Source organism: Natator depressus, chromosome 4 (assembly GCF_965152275.1).
Source record: "Natator depressus isolate rNatDep1 chromosome 4, rNatDep2.hap1, whole genome shotgun sequence".
NCBI lineage: Eukaryota > Metazoa > Chordata > Testudines > Cheloniidae > Natator > Natator depressus.
Window position 1 is genome coordinate 14,098,246 of NC_134237.1, and position 18,626 is coordinate 14,116,871.

The 18,626-nt window shown below is 47.0% G+C and overlaps 1 protein-coding gene across 1 annotated transcript in view; it reads left to right on the top strand.

Annotated features, from left to right (window-relative positions):
• The window catches only part of SHROOM3 (shroom family member 3), a 244,867-nt gene that overhangs the window by 64,108 nt on the left and 162,133 nt on the right, over positions 1–18,626 (top strand). The window contains 1 exon segment of the mRNA XM_074950451.1: positions 16,794–16,936. Within this exon segment, the coding sequence (XP_074806552.1) occupies positions 16,794–16,936 (143 nt within the window).

Sequence of the window (18,626 nt, forward strand, 5' to 3'; positions counted from 1 at the left end):
ATTTTTAAGGAGGACTCTTGGTGAACCAGAAATAGGAGACTGTCCCAGGCGCAGAGGGCAGCATGGGTGTAGACCCAGTGTAGCGTGGAAGGAGACAGGTAAGGGAGCAGTCAGAAAAGGGGAGTGGGAAGAATGTCAAAAGCAATGGAAGAGGAGGAGGCCCTGGGAGCAGAGAGGTGTGAGAGGCCCCAGAAGGACTGGGGGTAATTGCTCATCTGTCCCGAGAACCTGCTGATGCACAAGGCTCTCTTGTCACCCCGGTTTCACTAGCAGTCAGTGATGTGACAGAGGCAGGCGTATAGGAAAGAGCTTTACAAACCATGCTGAGAGGCCTGTGTTTGTCTGGTAGCAGCACCGCCCCTTGCTGGCATTCCTGAGCCCCTGGTCCCCCTCCACACTAGGGCTCTCCTGAAACCTGACTCTTTCTCCAGTTTTCCTCACCATTGTCCAACCCCTCCTGTGTAGTGTAGTGAGGCCACGGGAGAGATTGCTTGGGCTGCGGGTGCCTTCCATGCAGCTGTGTCTCCCCCTCAGGGGCCCTGGTGTTGCAGAGGCTTTGCTTTCAAAGTGGCTGGATGAGACAAGGATGTGGATGAGCATCAGCTGGTAGAAACAATATCCAAATTAACCGGCGGTGATGCCAATAGGTTTGCAGGGGAAGGGCTGTGGGTGCTTTGAAGGGGAGGGAGGAAGCCCTGCTGCTTCTGGGTGTTTTGGGGGGAAGGCTGTGGGTGAGTAGGGGGGTTTCAGGTGACCTTTTACTCCCTCATTCACTGTTTGTCTTGGTCCTTGGGTTACAGCCAGGCTGGCGGGGATGTTCTGCTATCTCCCCAGCACTCTGGGTACTGAAGAGCTGCTCTGTCCAGCAGCTTCCACCGGTGGTCGCCGTGATGGAAGCCTGCGGCTCTTCTGAGATATCATCAGCAGTGGGTGCCAGAAGCACCTCCAGGAAGGAGCTCAGACCCCTGCAGGCTACAGCCTCTTATGGTTCTGGAAGGTTTATTATGAACATTATAAAAAGGAAAAAACATATCTAACTTACTCCCAATGGACTAAAGTGGACAGGATCTGAGCATTAATGTGTTAGGATTCCCATAGGCAGAGTGCAAGACAATTAATACTGTCTTTTCCCATTTAAGCCTCAAAGCATTGTGGGACAGAGCTGGCATGGGAGAGGCTGCTCTACAAACCAAAGTTGTCGTCTAGTGTTAATGATACTGCTTTTGAAATTAAAATAGTTCTTACTGCCTTAAGACTGACTGATACACCCTGTAGAAATCACACTGCAGGAAGAGCCTGAGCTAACGCTGCTCAGTGCTCAGTGACTGTGGGAGCCCAGGCTGCAAATCTGTGAGCGTTGTGTATGTGAAGAGTGCTCTGGGCTCATTCTGGATGGCAAGTCAGTGTACAGGGTGAGGGGAAGAATTGGTGGATTAGTGAACTTGAGGGGTCCCTTAGTGATGTAACCAGAACACACCTTTGGTGAGCTGCACGTGACGCTTCGGCTGCCATTGTATGAGAGCCTGCTTAAGGAATAATGTATGTTTGTAAAATGGTGGCTGACCTCAGTGGGGAAAGAGTTACACCTGTGAAGAGTGCTTTTGCCAATCCCACCTAAGAACTCAGTGGTTTGAGTTTCCAAATAATTGCAAAGAACCCAGACCAAGTGCTAGCAGAACAACATTTAGGGCTGGGGGGCGGGGGGGGGGGTGACGCTGAAAGGGAACCGCTGAGGGCCTCTTCTCGGACTCTTTCTGGGTCAAGCAATCCTTGCTCATCTGAGTAGCCCCGGGAAGTCCATGGGAGCTTTGAAACTGACGTCAGTGGGAGCAGAAGCAGGGCCTAAGTGAATTAAGTCCCACAACACCTCAGTGATATCACCATTATCTCCATAAAGCCGATGAGAAAACCAAAGGGCAGAGAAATTAAGTGACTTACCCACATCAAATCCATGTATAGAGCCCAGGCCTCCTGACTTCTGTCCTTTAGCCATATATTTCCTCCTCTTGGTTATCAAGAGAATACACTGCTTGATCTTTTTTAACTCTGGGGAGCATTTTGGACTGACTTTGTATGATCGCCCTTGTACACAATACTGCTGGGTGGTGCTGGTGGGTGTATGTTGGTGCTGGGGCTCATGTTAACATTTCCCACTGTCCCATGGGTGCTCCTGCTCTGTTCAATCAAGAAGACTCAGTCCAGCTGTTTCTGCTGTCTTGGGTCACTGCATAGCTGAGAGCTGCGTCATGATCATGCCCATCTTGTCCGAGCCTTTCCTTTGTGGGTATGGCCCCGCTTGTGTTTCTGCCCCCTCTCTCTCAACCACGCTTATCTAGCCGTCCACATCTACTGAAAGGTTAGTGCTGCAGGGTAGGGTTTGCCTCTAGGCCAGCCGTATTTCATGAGAGACTCTTCGTTCCCATGCAGTTTCCCTGCCTTTGCAGCCCTGAAAGTGAGAGATCTGCCCACTCTTCCTCCTGTGGTGTGGGAGGGGGCTTGCTGTGGAATGAAAGTTTCCAAAGCCCTTGCTGTGATTTTACAATCAGGCCGGTGACAGCCACTGGCTCGAGCTGGAGCCGGGCTGTGACATGAAGCCAGGCATTTCACCCACTAATTCTGTGCATTATGCAGAGAGACCTTCTGCTTCAGGCTGCAGATCTGCATTGTTTCACATCTCATGAATTTCCATTCGATTTAAAAGGCACAGACCTGTTAAAGAGCTCACTAAGCGGTATATAGACCTGGGCTGGGATGACTAGGACCATCCCTGTTAAACAGCCCCATTAGACCTGAAAAGGCTCTGGGGAATGATCTCGGCCACCAGTCAGCATTTATTAGCCAACTGTTGGCTCTTTATCCCTCATTGACTGGGGTCATTTGTACTTCATTTTCTTTCAGCCACACTCCACGCTCTGACCAGGTACTATTAGGCCACCAGTTCACTTGATTGGTTTTATCCAGGCCTGGCCCGATCTCCGTGACAGGTGCTGTCAGGAATGGTATGCACTCAGACTCTTTCATAAGCCAGCCTTCATTCCTTCTCTGACGAATGAATAATGCTGGAAGCTGCTGAGCCACCCCGCTGGATCAGGCCCTGACGGCAACCGCTTATCCTCACAGGATTGGAGCCATATGGCTAGATCCTCAGCTAGTGAAAATCGGCGTGGCGCTGTGGATCTGATGCGCGGAGGGATGGAAATCTGAAAATGAGGCTTGAAGTAAAGGGAGGAATTCGTATTGTACAGGGTTCTCCTGCCTGTAGTGGAACCGCTCCTCGATCTCTGGATACCAGCCCTGCGAGCAATGCCTTTTGTCTGTCGCTCCTCAGTTCCTCTCCGAATCTGAGCACATTATTCCTGCCTTTGGAATGGACCAAGTGGCATTTGATGTGTCATTAAAACCACCCAGGAGGGGGACACCCCAAGACTCTTCCCCAGGGCTGTAGCTCCTTTGCAAGTTGCTCTCTCTGGGCATTTGTCTGGAAATGCTTGTGGTTTTTACAACTTTCTGATTTCCAGCCAGGTGCTTCCCTCCCATTGTGCAGTGTGGGAGGGAAGAGAAGGGCTTTAGTCCCAAGCAGGACTCAATTAAGGAGGGCACATGTGGCGGGAAAAGGCAGTTCTCTGCAACAATCCCCTCCCGCTTCTCTCTAGCCCTTCCATGCGACCTTGACACCCTGCACACTTCAGGAGGGTGTACCCAAGCTGGTAGGGAGAAGGGGCATGTTCTCGTCTCAAGACAAGGGAATGCCCAATACTGCTTGCAGCATTCATTGCTGCTACCCAAGGAGCAGTCATCCCCGTGCATGTGGGCTCGAGGCTGCCAGGTGCCCAGTCACCGGTAGCCTCTCCCCTTGGAGAGCCATGCTGCCATTGCCGTGCGGATTCAGCAGGAGACACTTTGCACGTGGCATGAGATTCTATGGGCCTCGGGCAGCAGGGTGAGCTTTGCAGACCGTGCCCCCTCCCTGCCCTGGTATCCGCACCTCAGCTGCGACGGGAACTCATGTAGCACGTTGACCACTCTTGGTCTGTTGCAGGAGGGGACCTTGTAGACCTTAATCTGTGGGTCTTAAATTAGCTTCCATACAGTGTGTGGTAAAGGCAGTGTAGTCTAGTGGATAGGGCACTGGACTGGGGGATTCAGGAAACTTTGATTCTGTTTTCAGTTCTACTGCAGACCTGCTGCTTGCCCTTGGCTCACTTCTCTTGTGCCCGTTTCCCCTCTCGCCCTTTTTGTGTCTTGTCTACTTAGACCATACGTTCTTAGGAACAGGAACTATTTTACTACGTGTTTGTACTGCACCTGGCACAATGGGGTCCTGGCGGTGATTGGCGCCATTAGGTGCTGCTGTAAAGCAAATCAATAATAGTCATAATGTAACTTCCCAAACTAGTTCCTTGGCATTGTGTGTGTTGCGGAGCTGGGAGTAGGACCAACTCACATTTAGTCTGACCTCCCAGCATGCCAAGATCCTGGAGGCTGCTTCCTTCTCGAATGCCTCGGGTTCAGCGCTGGCATGGTTCCAACCCTGTTGTAGGGTGAAAGGAAAATATTTCTTCCCTATCCCACCACTCTTTTTACATATAAATCTCTGAGCAAGCCAAAAAATTCTGTTTATACAAGTGGAAAATCAACGTAAGAGCTAAGCCTTCTTTCCTCTAGTGGATTGTGAATTTAGAGTCATCCCAGGGAGTTGGGTACAAACTGATAGAGACCTGTTCCCTTATCTCTTCTCATTGAAGCCAGCAATTTGTTTTCCGTTTCTTGCCACTTTTAGCTGAAGAGCTGTCTGCCCTCATTGACCTTGCTGCCAGGACAGGAAACAATCCAACAGGAAGTGCGGCAGTGTTGGGAGTCGCTGGGGTGGTCTTGGGGATGTTTGGGAGCGGGTTGGTAAGGACTGTGTAGACCTGCAGTATGTGGATCACAATAACTTTGGGTCATGTCTTCCATTGACCACTTCATGGCCTGCAGACACTTTGCCTCAGTCCATGGCCTCAGCAGATCTTACAGGCTAAGCATGTGCGGTCTGGTCACGACTCTTATGGGAGACCACCACGAGGAGCCCATGTGTTACACAAAATTGGTGCTGGTGAATTACTGGGTAGCAACTGTCCCTCTGGGTGAGTAATGCCAACAGAGGTGTGCCTTGCTGCTGGAGGTGCCATGTTCTGGCATGTGGGAATAGACATTAGAACGAGGTCCTGATCACTTTTTGCAAGAGGTGTTAACCTCAGTGTCCTGGCCAGATTCCAATTTGGGTAATTACATTGTGCCTACATGATATTCCCCTCTGTAAATACAACTGACAAGTTGTTCTTCACTCTCTCCATATTTAAGATTCTTGTGAAGTATTGTGGTGTCTTTAAGTGCTGGGTGAGTGTCTCTTCAGTCGAGCTGGTTGGGAGTTTTTTTGATGAAAAATTTTTTGTCAGAAAGTGCCAAATTTTCAAAACTGAAATTTTTGCAGGAGAGGTAGAATTTTTTTGACAAATATTTTTACTCAAAAAAATTTTGCAGAGAAAATTTTGAAATGAAAAATTCCAGTTTTCTGGTTCAAGAAAATTGTGTTTCACAATTTAAGTTAAATTATAATAATTTTTGTAAATGGTTGAAATAAAAAACAAAAGGTTTCAAAATTATTGAAACAAAACATTTAGATTGACCTGAAAAAAATCAACATTTTTTGGATTTTCAATTTGTCCTAATTTGAGACTACAAATGTCAAAGTCTCTCAAAGATTTCTGTAGGGTGGGAAAACCAGTTCCTGCCCAACTCTACTCTTTATGTACACAGGGTCACATTTTGCTGTGTTTCACCCATGTACATTTTGAGTCACTTCACTGAAGTCAGAGGTTCATGGATATTGTTGTGTGAATACTTTTTCTCTTGGTTTATGTTGGTGTAAACAGGAACAGAATTTGATTCAGAGTCTGAAGATTGCTTAGGGATGCTTCTGGATGATGGAAGGTGCTCTTACAGGCAGAGCTGGTAGTGCCATCTATGTTTAGGGTTGCCTGAGACTCCCCATTAGAGGACCCCTGTCTGGGCTGAATTTTCTACTCCAGGTATCTGCCTCAGGCGGCTGCTGCTGATGATGATTATTATTAACAGTAGTAGTATTACTTTCTTTAAGTTTAATTAAAATGGTTCAGCTGTTTCTCAGAACAAGATAAGGGGAAAATACATTGTTTTGCCCATGCTAAAAAAATTTTTTTATGGCCGTGTCAAAAGGCATCTTAATCCTAGAACACAGGAACTGACTTCTTCTTCCATTTAAACGATTCGGTCTCTCAAGATGCATTAGTCTTGTATGAGCCCATTCCTTTATTTGTGGTGGTGTGTTTATATTGGCAATTCAAAAATATATTCCCCTAGTGGTGACAGCTGGGATTGGGAGGCTTTTAGGTTCTAGTCTGAGCCCTGCTTATGACTTGCTGTGAGCACGGACCTTGGTCAAATCACTTAAAATCCCAGGGCCTGGCTTTCCCTGATATGTGGCTTGTGGAGTCATGTGCAAAGCAGTGTAAAGTGCTAACCAATCAGAATGCTGGCATTTTACACCCACTTTGCAGAGGGTAAACGACTCCCCAGCATGCAGGACAGCAGAGAGTCAGGCCTTCTGCGCTTTGGTTTGCAAAGCACCGTGGCATCCTTTAATGGCAGGCACCATGGAAACCCAAAGTAGTAGTATTCGGAATAACCCATTTCATTTACTACATGAAGTAAAGTTTAGGAATCAGTCACCCACCCAGAATGGATGAACTTCTCCTTCATGAGAGAGTCAGTGAGCCAGTAATGCAGGACCATTTTGTGTTTGGGAGAAGAAACTTTGATGGGGTGTATTCCAGAGCAGTCTGAGAAGGATGCCTTCCTTGCCTCCCAGAAGAATAAAGGACCAGCTTATTTGAAAGCATCTGTGGTTTGAAGTGAATCTCGATGGCTAGGTTCTCAGTCCCTAGAAGCCTGTTTGCACTGGGGAAGGAGATATCCAGCAGTGATATGGCTCCAAGGGGGGACCTTTGACTTAACTATATTTTGATTTAATTGTCTTAACAACTACATCCTGCTGACATGCAGTTTGTGGACAATGGGGAAGGAATGTCTGTATTGCATTGGAAACCCTCCCCCCCTCCGCTCCCCCCGAAATTGTCAAACGATGTTAAGTCGAATGATGTTGGAGTCACTCAGCATCTCTGCCACCCCTTCCCTCTTATTTTCAGAACCTCCTCGGATCTCCATGAGAGCCTAAGAAACTCCATGTCCCATATAGAGTCTTAGATGAGTCCATCGGGTATTGAAGGTTTTCAACCATGGGTCCCAATGGCCTCATTCATATGAGTGGTCCCATCGATTTCAATGCGACTCCTTGGGTGAGTCAGGCAAGCAGGATTCGGGCCTGATACTTTAGGGCTCTGCACCTTGTGTGGTCATTTTCACCAGTGCAAAGTGGGGGGCAAAGTGTTACTGTTCTGATCTGGTATAGTTTTACACCCACGTTCGGGTGTATAAACAACCATGTGAGGGGCAAGACCGAGGCAAATCAAACCTTTCCCAGCAGCATTCTGTTTGTGATTAAGTCCCTGCTGCCCGAATTACAGGCGTATTGCCAGCTGAGAAAGCTAGAGTGCAGAGCTCTTCCAAGGAACCGCATCTCTCCCTCTCACCCTGTCAGTTTCTAGAAAGCTGTTTTTTGCCCCTGGGGAACTACAGCCAGCCATCTCCAGCAGGACATTTCTGATGATCGCCTTGTCACCATTAGAATATCTGACAAGTTAAGGGCAGTCATTTTGTCATAGCGATTGCCATTGCTTCCATCAATACTCAGCTACAATGATTGCTGCATCAGAGTTCCAACTTCTTTGGGATCATTGAGCACCCAAACCCATTTGGATGCTTTCTTTTTTTTGCTTCTTAATAATTAAGAAACTTCAGCAAATAGTTTCAATTGAGTAATCACATGTCCTGTGCATAATACAAAGGGTACAAAGCTGGTATGCTCCATCTTAAAAGGTACAGAGATTTCATTGTTACAAAAGACCCTATAACAAAGGGAAGGGGGAAAGAGTGGAATAAATAAAGGAAACCTCTTTAAAATCATCAAGAAAGGATCTCGGTTAGACGGCATTCTCTGAACCTACAGTAACCATAGGGAACTGAACAAAAGACAGCAGCAATAAGTCTTATGTATCCTTGGTGATCTGCTTAAGCAACGTGTTGCTTTTACAGTAAGCCAAAAAAAAAAAACCAGAAGGGTTCAAAGTCTGCGGCATGATCTACTGAATGACAAGAGGCCTGCTCTAGAGGTGCAAGATGGAGTACAGTGTTAATGCAAAGCGGGTCCAGGGTGGCCTTTTGGATTTTCAGGCCAGGGTAACGGGCATGGTATGCTTTGCCCTCAATAAAGGCAACTGAATGGAGCTCCGTTTGCATCAGCCTGAAGATGCCGTTGAGATGCGTTGAAGTGGCTGTATTTCAGGAGAGGCTGGCTTAGTGCGGAAGACTTTTGTCTTTTTGAAAGAAGCTGAATGTACTGGCAAGCTGGATTTGGTGAGGGAGGAGGAGGAGAGGAGACGCTGGAATCAGTCCTTCTGGAAAAGAGCTGTGGGATTAGAAAAGGAAAATTTTTCTGTAGGTGTTTTGGACCATCCTGTGCAGTTGGATACAGCCCGGTTACTGAACTGAATAGGGCTATTTGTATTATAGTCACACCTAGAGGTTCCCACCAAGCTCAGGACCCCATTGTGCCAGGGACTGGATACACATAGTCAGAAGCTGGTCCAATAAAAGATATTACCTCACCCACCTTGTCTCTAATATCCTGGGACTGACACGGCTACCACAGCACTGCACACACAGTCCCTGCCCCAAAGAGCTTACGCTCTAAATAGCATTACTTCCTTTGTCTGTCCTGGCTACCTCTGTCTTTCAGCTAGAGATGGAGACCCTTTTTCCTGTTGAGTAGCACAAATACTCCCGTTGATTTCAGCAGAGCTCCTTATGCCGTAGGAGTCTGTTCATTATGGGTGACTGGTATCAGAATCTGGCCCTAAGTGACTTGCCCAAGATCAGAGAGGGAGTCTGTGTCAGAGCTGGGACTCAAACCTCAAATCCCTGGCATCCCAGTCCCGGCCCTAACCACAAGGCCAACTTTCCTATCAGGAACGCTCAAACCATCCTATCAGGATGGTTCAAAAAGCACATAGACTTTTGGAGTGCTTTCTGTAGAAGGCTATTGCTATTGGTTAAGCTTTGTCAGATGCTTCCTTAGGAGACTGGGTGCTGCATTTGCTGCCACAAAAGAAAGGGAACGCAATACTCTTACGATAAGAGTTGCAGGGCCTTCTAATATATTGCAAGCTCCAATGACGCAGTGAGTTCTCCAGTGTTTCTTGTGTGACGTGTATGATCTTGTACCTGTGGATCCTTCATGAGATCTCTTGCAAATGTGCTAGGACACCACCAGGTAGAAACTGATGCTGACAATGTAGTCAGTAAGATGAAAGGCCCAACTTAATTCAGCAAAAGCCAGGCACACTGAGAGGTATGTCTAACCCCTGGCTCTTTATATTTAGCTGGTGTGGCATATAACGTTCTATACAGAGTGCAGTAGACAGGGTGAGCTTCCCCACACGTAACTCCGCAGATGAATGTCATGGCTGGCCTGGAGCAGTTTCTTGGCCTCCTTAGCACACAGGCTGCCACTTAGAGCTGGGTGAAACTTTTCAGATAAAACTTTTTCCCCCCCTGAAAAAAGCAAACTTGGGTCAACTGAAACATTTTGTGCATTGGTGTCAATTTTGGCGAATTGTTTCAACTGGGGGGGGAAGCAAAAAAGTTCCCTCCAATGTCAAAATGTTTTGATTCTTTTTTTGCCGGCGGGGGGAGAGGAGGGTTGGAAGGATTGAAACAATATTTTGTTTCCAAATTTCCTTTACTTTTATTGAAACACAAGATTTTGTTTGGCCCAAAATGATTTTTGGGTTTTTTTTTTTTTGCCAAAAATGTTGGTTTTGCTTGACCCCAAACCGATCTCTTCCAGACAACTGAAAAATCAATGATTCCCCCAGCTCTACTGCTAGTTCTGCGGCACTGCACTTTACCTAGGTGCTGTCTGGGGCATGGGCTCAGAGGAGACAAGGAATGGGGAGACACCCTTGTGACATAAGCCTGGGTTTGAGCGGTGGTCTTCAGAGGTAAGGTTAGTGGGACAGCAAACCTATCACACTTCTACCACCCCATGTGCTCTTCAGAGTCTTCTGTAATAACCAGCCTCTGCACAATGACCGGATGACTTCAGAATAAATCACAACCTTAACTCAGGGGGCTGGACGCTGGCAGGCCCCCCATCTTTAAAGCTTCCAATGAAGGCAATGGAAGTTCTGCATACAGAAGGCTTAAGAGCTTACAGGCTCCAGCTCCCCTTATCTTTCTCCGCCTAAACCAACCGTAGGAGCCTTTGCTGACAATTGCGTGCTCTGTGGTAGAAGGTCACTTAGCTCACAATAGCTACATTGCTGGAGCAAACGGCTGTCTGTTGAGTGGAAGCAAAGTTTGACAGCGCTGTGACCAATGTGGCCGCTCATGCACTGTTCATGAGACTCGGAATAATGAACTGCATTTTTGACTCTGTCTTTGACTGACAGCATCCAGGCAGCTTGCGATTTGGGCAAGGCGTGACGTACCACCTTCTGACCTCCTGTCACTTGAAGCCTGATTTTTCGAAATTAAATTGTGCATCCAGAATGGGTAGGCAGAAATGGCCATTTATCTATGCATGCAATTAGGGCCCTGTATGCCAAATCAGGTAACTTTGAACGTTTGGCCCTTAACCACTCGCTGTGTTGGTTTCCCCATGTGTAAAATTGGTGAAGTCACATACCTCACAGGAGGGTTCTGCTAGTTAAATGATTCCTGTCTGAAGTGCTTTGAAATCCTTGCATGAAAGGTACTGTGAAAGTGCCAACATTATTCATTACTGTTGCTTTCTTTTTAGCTGCTTTTCAGGGTCTCAGTAAAATGATGTGTGGAACCTCTTTTTGCAAAGCTGGCTTTCCTTTGCTTCCTTCCACCCAGATAGATGGAGGTAGAGGAGACATCCAAGTACCAAACACTCTTCCGGAAGTGGCACATGTTGGGCTTTTTTATTTGCTTTTAGATCCTTCCAGTCTTTCTCCTAGCTCTGAGAACCCTCTGTTTCCATTGTACCATTCCTAACAGACATGCCAGGGCTATGTCTCTTTCTGGCCTTCCAGTGCAGGAGGGCTGGACTCAGCCCTGTCTGGAGCCCACTGACTGTTACTTTTATTAGGGCCCAACTGAGATCAGGTTCCCACTGTGTAGATGTTGTACATAGCACGACGCTCCTTGCCCCCAGAGACCTAATGGTCTCAACTGATGAGACAGATAAAAGGTGGGAGAGGTGAAGTGACTTGCCAGTGGCAGTGCTGAGAATAGAATCCAGGTCTCCTGACTCCTGGGCCAGGGCTCTAGCCACTAGATCACACTGCCCTTGACTGTTCGTAACTCAGGAGAGGTGGAATAATGTATGGATCCGTCTCTTCCACGGGCCAAGCATATAGCTTCTATGACCCTCCTTGCCCTTGATGGTGTGGCATCACACTGTCCTAGCCGCAGACTTTCACCGTCCGCCCATTCAAACAGTCCTATTTCCTTGTTTCGCTGTTTTTGATCCTATCTGTTGAAACAGGTGTTCATTTAAATACATTCCTTGGTCTTTGGGTTTTGTTTGCTTCTGCAATAGTGACGTTGGCTGGAGATAGAGCTGTGGCCAGCGCGCTCTTGCTCTGTCTGAACTATGCAGTCTTTGCTGTGAGAAAGCCACTCCCTAACCACAAACTTTGCGTACACAGCCAGCGAGAGGAAGTGATACTTAGTGGGATCCCAGGCCTCTGTTTGCTCTTGATTCTTCGTTGGCAACTGAGCACGTTCGGACGAGAATTGTGCAAAACTTGCCATGCTCAGTTCATGGGGCTGTTTTCCCCTTTCCCCTCATGTAAGCTCCCATCCTTGGCATTCCAGTTGAGTTTGGGTAGAGCTACCTGGACCTAAATCACAAAAGATGGGTTCAGAGCTGGGTGCAAACTCTCCAAGGGTGAGGAAGTGTTCAGATCTGGGCCTTTAGTTCAGCCCATCACAGAGGCTGTACATACAAAATGTGGATCTGGTTTCAGGTCTGGATTCTGAACCCCGTCAGTGTTGATGTAAATAAACCTGAACTGGGCTCACTCTGTCCTTTGTTTTCCCTTTGTTTCCATGAAAAGACAGCAAGAAAACTGTTAGGTACAGAGCGCTAGGGGGAGATTCTCTACTGATCTTCTGGAGAGATGCAGTGCAGAAGACGCCACCTGGGGAAAAGAGATGTGGGCAAAAGTGGTTTAAACTACTTTTGTGGATTCTGGCTGCTGTAGGGGCTGAAACAGCCCTTAGTCTGAATTGGTGCAGCCCCAGAGGGGCTCCTCAGCCCTGCCCCGCTGACCAAATGTGAAGGTGCGATTTAAATTGGCCCTAAACTGCTCCTGAACTGTTGGAATACCTCTCTGCCCTCTTGCTTCTCCTGTATGTCTGACCCACTCAGTATGGTCCTCTGTCCAACTCCAGTGGTGCCTGGACTACAGAGAACAGTTGGGGAGCTACCCTGAGCCTTGGCCAATGTAGGAAGACTTTTTCACTGTCAGTAGAAAATCATGCTTTAAGATCCACAGGTTCCAGTCTCAAGTCCTGCTGCTGGCTGCCCTCCAAAGGGCGTTGCATAACATATGATGTTGCACACCAGTCCCGTGGTGGTGGTGGTGGTTTTTTAATATCCAGAACAGGAAGCAGATATTTAAACATTTTTAAAGCTGTACTGCTTTGTTCAACTGCTTTTGTCCCTGGTTCAGTTTCTGAATCACAAGGCAAGGTCCCTGGGGCTTGTTGGCTCTCTTTTCTGGGGTTCACCTCAGGAACTAACCAGCAAAGGTGTTTACTCAGGAACCTTTTTAATCTAAAACACAATAGTGGCAATTTATCTCCTGCTTGTGGAGAATGCTCAGTACTTGTGAAATAGAGCAGTGAATTGAGCGGTTTCCCATTTCCCAGCAGGTGCAAGTATTTCCCTTTAGAATAAGTGGCCAAAGCCTTTCTTGGCTTAAAAAAAAATGATAAAACAATCTTCTAACAGGACAGTATGTGTCTGTATTAGGCAGAGGTGGAGAGGATGGCTGAGAGCCTGTAGGATTCGGAAACATTCATCAGCGGTTCTGCTGAACGTCTTGTGATGCAGAGTGGCTTCAAGAGGCACTGCCTAGTATCATTTCCAGGAGAGATCACCAAGGCTTGAAGGTTGGGTTTTATTGATGAGACGAATTGGCTTGACAGTGCTGGGAACTGGGCACATAGCACAGATATGCTGGTGGTATCTTTGTTGTGGTTTTACACTTCCTTTGCATTGGTGTGCTCCCCAGTGCAACAAAGTATTTAAGCACTTAATTAGTTTGCTTAACTGTAAAAACAGGCCCCGCCCCCTTTTGTGAAATTAGAAGCTAATTCTATTCTATGAAAACGATACCACCTGTGTTCTTGCATAGCCCCTGCCAACTGAGACAAGCTGGAACAATCCTGCGTTTTGATTTTATGATTTAGGCATCTAATTTATTTTGCCAGTAAGGTCTAGCATTTCTAAATCCTCCTGGGAATTGTGATACATGCCTGGCTCCTTTATATAAATTCTCATTTGTTTGGCCTTGTGGTGTTCTCAGGGGGAAAACACCCCTGCCCCCCCCCCAATTCAGCAACAACTTCCTAGAAGGCTTAAGTATGCAATGACACTTAGGTACCCGGCAAGGGTATTAATGTTTGGAGGAGGCTCTGAAGATGTGATGTTCTATATGATGTATGTGCTAAATCCTGTTCTTCTCATCCGAAGAACTGGCCATTACCTCCTACGAGAAACTGTTGTTCACATTGAAACACCTGTGACACTGACAGTAATCTATAGAGCAAGAAAGCTGGGTAATGTGCCGGAATGTGCATTATGGCTCAGTTACTCTTTGCCTGGCGTGACAACTTCCTGAAGTATCTATCATTTCACTTATAAGAAAATCCCTCAGACCTAAGCATCAGCCATTCTCCACGGACATCCTGCTGGACTACAGCAGACTGGATCAGAGGCTTGTGTGAGTTCTGAGAACGTGAATCTGCAAAGAGGAGTTCAGTTGCAATTTTTAGTTGAATATGGCGTTGAGGAACTTGAAGGCCTTGCTGGAGGCAGTAGCATGCCTTCTGTCATGCCACGTCGCTGGACTTCAGTCCTGATCTGAAAGAGCCTTGCTGTCCCAGATCTGAGCTTCTCTTGAGCATGACCCACCAAGTGTCTTGTATGATAGCAGATTTTCAGTTTCAGAGTAACAGCCGTGTTAGTCTGTATTCACAAAAAGAAAAGGAGTACTTGTGGCACCTTAGAGACTAACCAATTTATCTGAGCATAAGCTTTCGTGAGCTACAGCTCACTTCATCAGATGCATACTGTGGAAAGTATAGAAGATCTTATTATATACACACAAATAGCATGAAAAAATACCTCCTCCCACCCCACTCTCCTGCTGGTAATAGCTTATCTAAAGTGACCACTCTCCTTACAATGTGTATGATAATCAAGGTGGGCCATTTCCAGCACAAATCCAGGTTTTCTCACCCCCCTCCCTTTCCCCACACATACACAAACTCACTCTCCTGCTGGTAATAGCTTATCCAAAGTGACCACTCTCCTTACATTGTGTATGATAATCAAGGTGGGCCATTTCCAGCACAAATCCAGGGTTTAACAAGAACATCTGGGGGGGGGGAGGGTAGGAAAAAACAAGGGGAAATAGGCTACCTTGCATAATGACTAAGCCACTCCCAGTCTCTCTTCAAGCCTAAGTTAATTGTATCCAATTTGCAAATGAATTCCAATTCAGCAGTTTCTCGCTGGAGTCTGGATTTGAAGTTTTTTTGTTGTAAAATAGCGACTTTCATGTCTGTAATCGCGTGACCAGAGAGATTGAAGTGTTCTCCGACTGGTTTTTGAATGTTATAATTCTTGACATCTGATTTGTGTCCATTTACTCTTTTACATAGAGACTGTCCAGTTTGACCAATGTACATGGCAGAGGGGTATTGCTGGCACATGATGGCATATATCACATTGGTGGATGTGCAGGTGAACGAGCCTCTGATAGTGTGGCTGATGTTATTAGGCCCTGTGATGGTGTCCCCTCAATAGATATGTGGGCACAGTTGGCAACGGGCTTTGTTGCAAGGATAGGTTCCTGGGTTAGTGGTTCTGTTGTGTGGTATGTGATTGCTGGTGAGTATTTGCTTCAGGTTGGGGGGCTGTCTGTAAGCAAGGACTGGCCTGTCTCCCAAGATCTGTGAGAGTGATGGGTCATCCTTCAGGATAGGTTGTAGATCCCTGATGATGCGTTGGAGAGGTTTTAGTTGGGGGCTGAAGGTGACGGCTAGTGGCGTTCTGTTATTTTCTTTGTTAGGCCTGTCCTGTAGTAGGTGACTTCTGGGAACTCTTCTGGCTCTGTCAATCTGTTTCTTCACTTCCGCAGGTGGGTATTGTAGTTGTAAGAATGCTTGATAGAGATCTTGTAGGTATCTGTCTCTGTCTCAGATTTTCAGTGGTGGTTTTGTGGCATGATTGAACTTGAGTCTCTAGAAGTGAACGCTTAGTGCCTTAACCCATTGTGTCACCTAGCTTCACCCCAATGCCTAGTATCCTTACTTTAGGCAGATGAGTAAGGAGACAGCCTTTCTCTATGGAGAGAGCACAAGACTGGGAGTCAGGAGACCCAGGACCTGATTCTCCCCTCCCCGCCCCTCCCCTGAACCTTGTGCAGTCATTTGCCCCTGTGCAATGTGTAAATGAGAATGTAGCTGACACTGCGCAGGGATAGATGACTGCACAAGGTGTAGAGCAGGGAAGAACCAAGCCCCTGGGTTTTATTTCCAGTTCTCCCAGTGACAGACAGCATAATCTTGGGCCAGTGGCTTAACCTTTTTGTGCATCTGTAAAATGCTACCTCCTTTTATAAAGTGCACTGAGATCCTCAGTTGAAAAGTACCAAAGGAGTGCTCCCAGTTGTTATTAATTGTGTTAACTTAGATGCATCTGCTCTACAGCTTGCATGTTAGCAACTTGCTCTTGCTGATCAACCAATCTAATGACTAGAGCGCATAGGTGCTGGAACTAGGGATGTTGTCACATCCCCTGGCTTGAAGTGGTTTCCATCATATACAGGGTTTACAGTTTGGTTCAATAGCTCTCCACACCCCCACAATACAAATTATTCCAGCACCCCTGTTAGAGAGAGATCTGAACCACAGGATCTGAACCTTTCATGCTTTAGTGAAGCTTGGATCTGATCTGAGCTTTGCAGCTTGATCCAGAATTCATGGCTGTGGCTTATAAAACTGACCAGGAAATATTTAATGACCACTTCCTTACCCCTTACTGCTTCCAGATATCACAGAGAATTTTCAGCTTCATTGGAAAAGTCACAGAGGGCTGCATTCTTTGCAGATCTTGGCTGCATCCATATGAAGTGGCGAAAGAAGCAAGCAGAGAGTTCTGGGTGCCGGCAGGTGAAGGTGCTGCTTCTTGGTTCAGGAGCAGAGCTGTGGGCCTGTAAAACTTGTCCTCGATGAAGTGGCTCATTTTAGTGCCACAAAAGGCTGCCAAACCCTGCCTGGGAATCTGAGCCAATCGCTTCTCACTGCTTTTTCTCCTCTCTTCCATGCAGGTTGAAGAAGGGGGGAAAGCGGACTCGCTGCAGGCTGGTGATGAGGTGGTGAACATCAATGAGGTGGAGCTGAGCAGTTCCAGGCGGGAGGCCATCTCACTGGTGAAGGGGTCCTACAAGACACTGAAGCTGGTCATCCGCAGGTAGGCAAGCAGGGTACAGTGCGTTATTGCTTCCTCCTCCTTCCCTCCTCTCCCTCCCCATCACCATCCTGTGAAGACTCTCAGCCAACATCTTCATCTCTCCTGCTGAGAGTCAGGGGCACCTGTGACTTGTCACCTGGGCCACTCTGGCGCACGATGTCCTACCATGTGTGATGTCTGAAAGAGCTATTTCAACTGCTCCCCATCAACACAGCAAGTCAGGGATGCTGCTCAGCCACTTCAAAGCAGAGTCCTACTGCCTGTCTGGGGCTACCTAGGAGAAGATGCAACCATATGCGCTCTGTCATTTCTGTGTTTTTAATTTGTGGATGAGGATTCTGGGCCTGATCCAAAGCTCATTTGAAATCGGCAGCAAGAATCCCATTGCTTTCAGTGGGCTTTGGATCAGATCTTTACTGTGCAATTGAGGGAAAGAATGGCTGTTTCAGTTTTAAATAGCATTGTGGATTACATAGTTAGGGTGTGATCTAGTGGGTAGAACTGTGACCCCTGAATCAAGCCTCCTGGATTCTAGTCACAGACCTGGCATGGATTGCAGGATTTGGGGCAAATCACTTAACTCTCTGCCTCAGTTTCCCTGGGTGCTCAATGAGTTTGTAATGTATAATCATTACACACTGTACCTCCTGGGGTGTTATGAGACTATTTCATCTATGTAAATCACTGTGATCTCTGCAGATAAAATGCATTCTGTAGTTGGAAGTGTTTGTATTAGAATCAAAATCTGTATCGGAATCCAAGTCTGTGGCTTGAATCTACCAGGGGCTGGGGGGGTTTGGATCTGAGGTTTTGGTTCTATCACAGTGGAGAGGTAGAGGCCAGTGCTGACATTTGGTTTTCGATCTGGGTTTGCATCCTCAATCGCACCCCCACAGCTGAGGGGAAGGGTTCAGAGTAATATTCTGGTGCTGTTGCAGTTGGCCTTTCTAGTTTTGTTTATGTGCGGGAGTTGGTGCATATCATACATGGCAATCGTCAGCTGCAGTGCAATTCCTCTTAGAAGCTAAGCTTATTACTACTAGAGTCTTTTCTGCCTGTGTGTGTGTGTCTCTGATTATCCTTCTGTTCTGGGGGAGAGGGGGGGGGCAGAGTCAGCTGTCTGCCTCACTGGACCACAACTCCCAGTGTGCTAGAAGCCTGTGTCCAAGCTGGGAATCTGTCCTTTTTCAGCACAGATGAGCCTCTTTCTTGTTTTTCTGACTAGCTTTCCCATACCATAGGAATCAGCTGAGGCAGAACAGCTTAGAGCCCATTCAGTATGCACAGCTCAACCGCCAGCCTGGGGTTCTAATTAAAGTTGCTGAGTTATTGAAAGAGGAGATGACCTAGCATCTGAAAAAATTAACAAATAGCCGACAGTGTTCTGCGTTTCACAAGTATACTTCTAAAATGGAACCATGTAGCATTTCTGCCACCATTATTTTCCAGGGCATGGTCCCGTCTCTCTTTTCCTCCCCTCTTATAAATGTCTCCAGCGGGGGAATCCCAAATACTCTTGTCCCTGCTTTACAGAGGTAATACTATGGGAGCTCTGCTTTGGTTTGGAGCTTTGGTTTGGTTGCGGTGCTTCATGTCATTTCATCATGTGACATGGTTCAATTGCAGTAGCGTTCTTAGTGCTAACTGGGTCGTGATTTCTGCTGTATTTTTTTTCTGTAAAACATGCAGT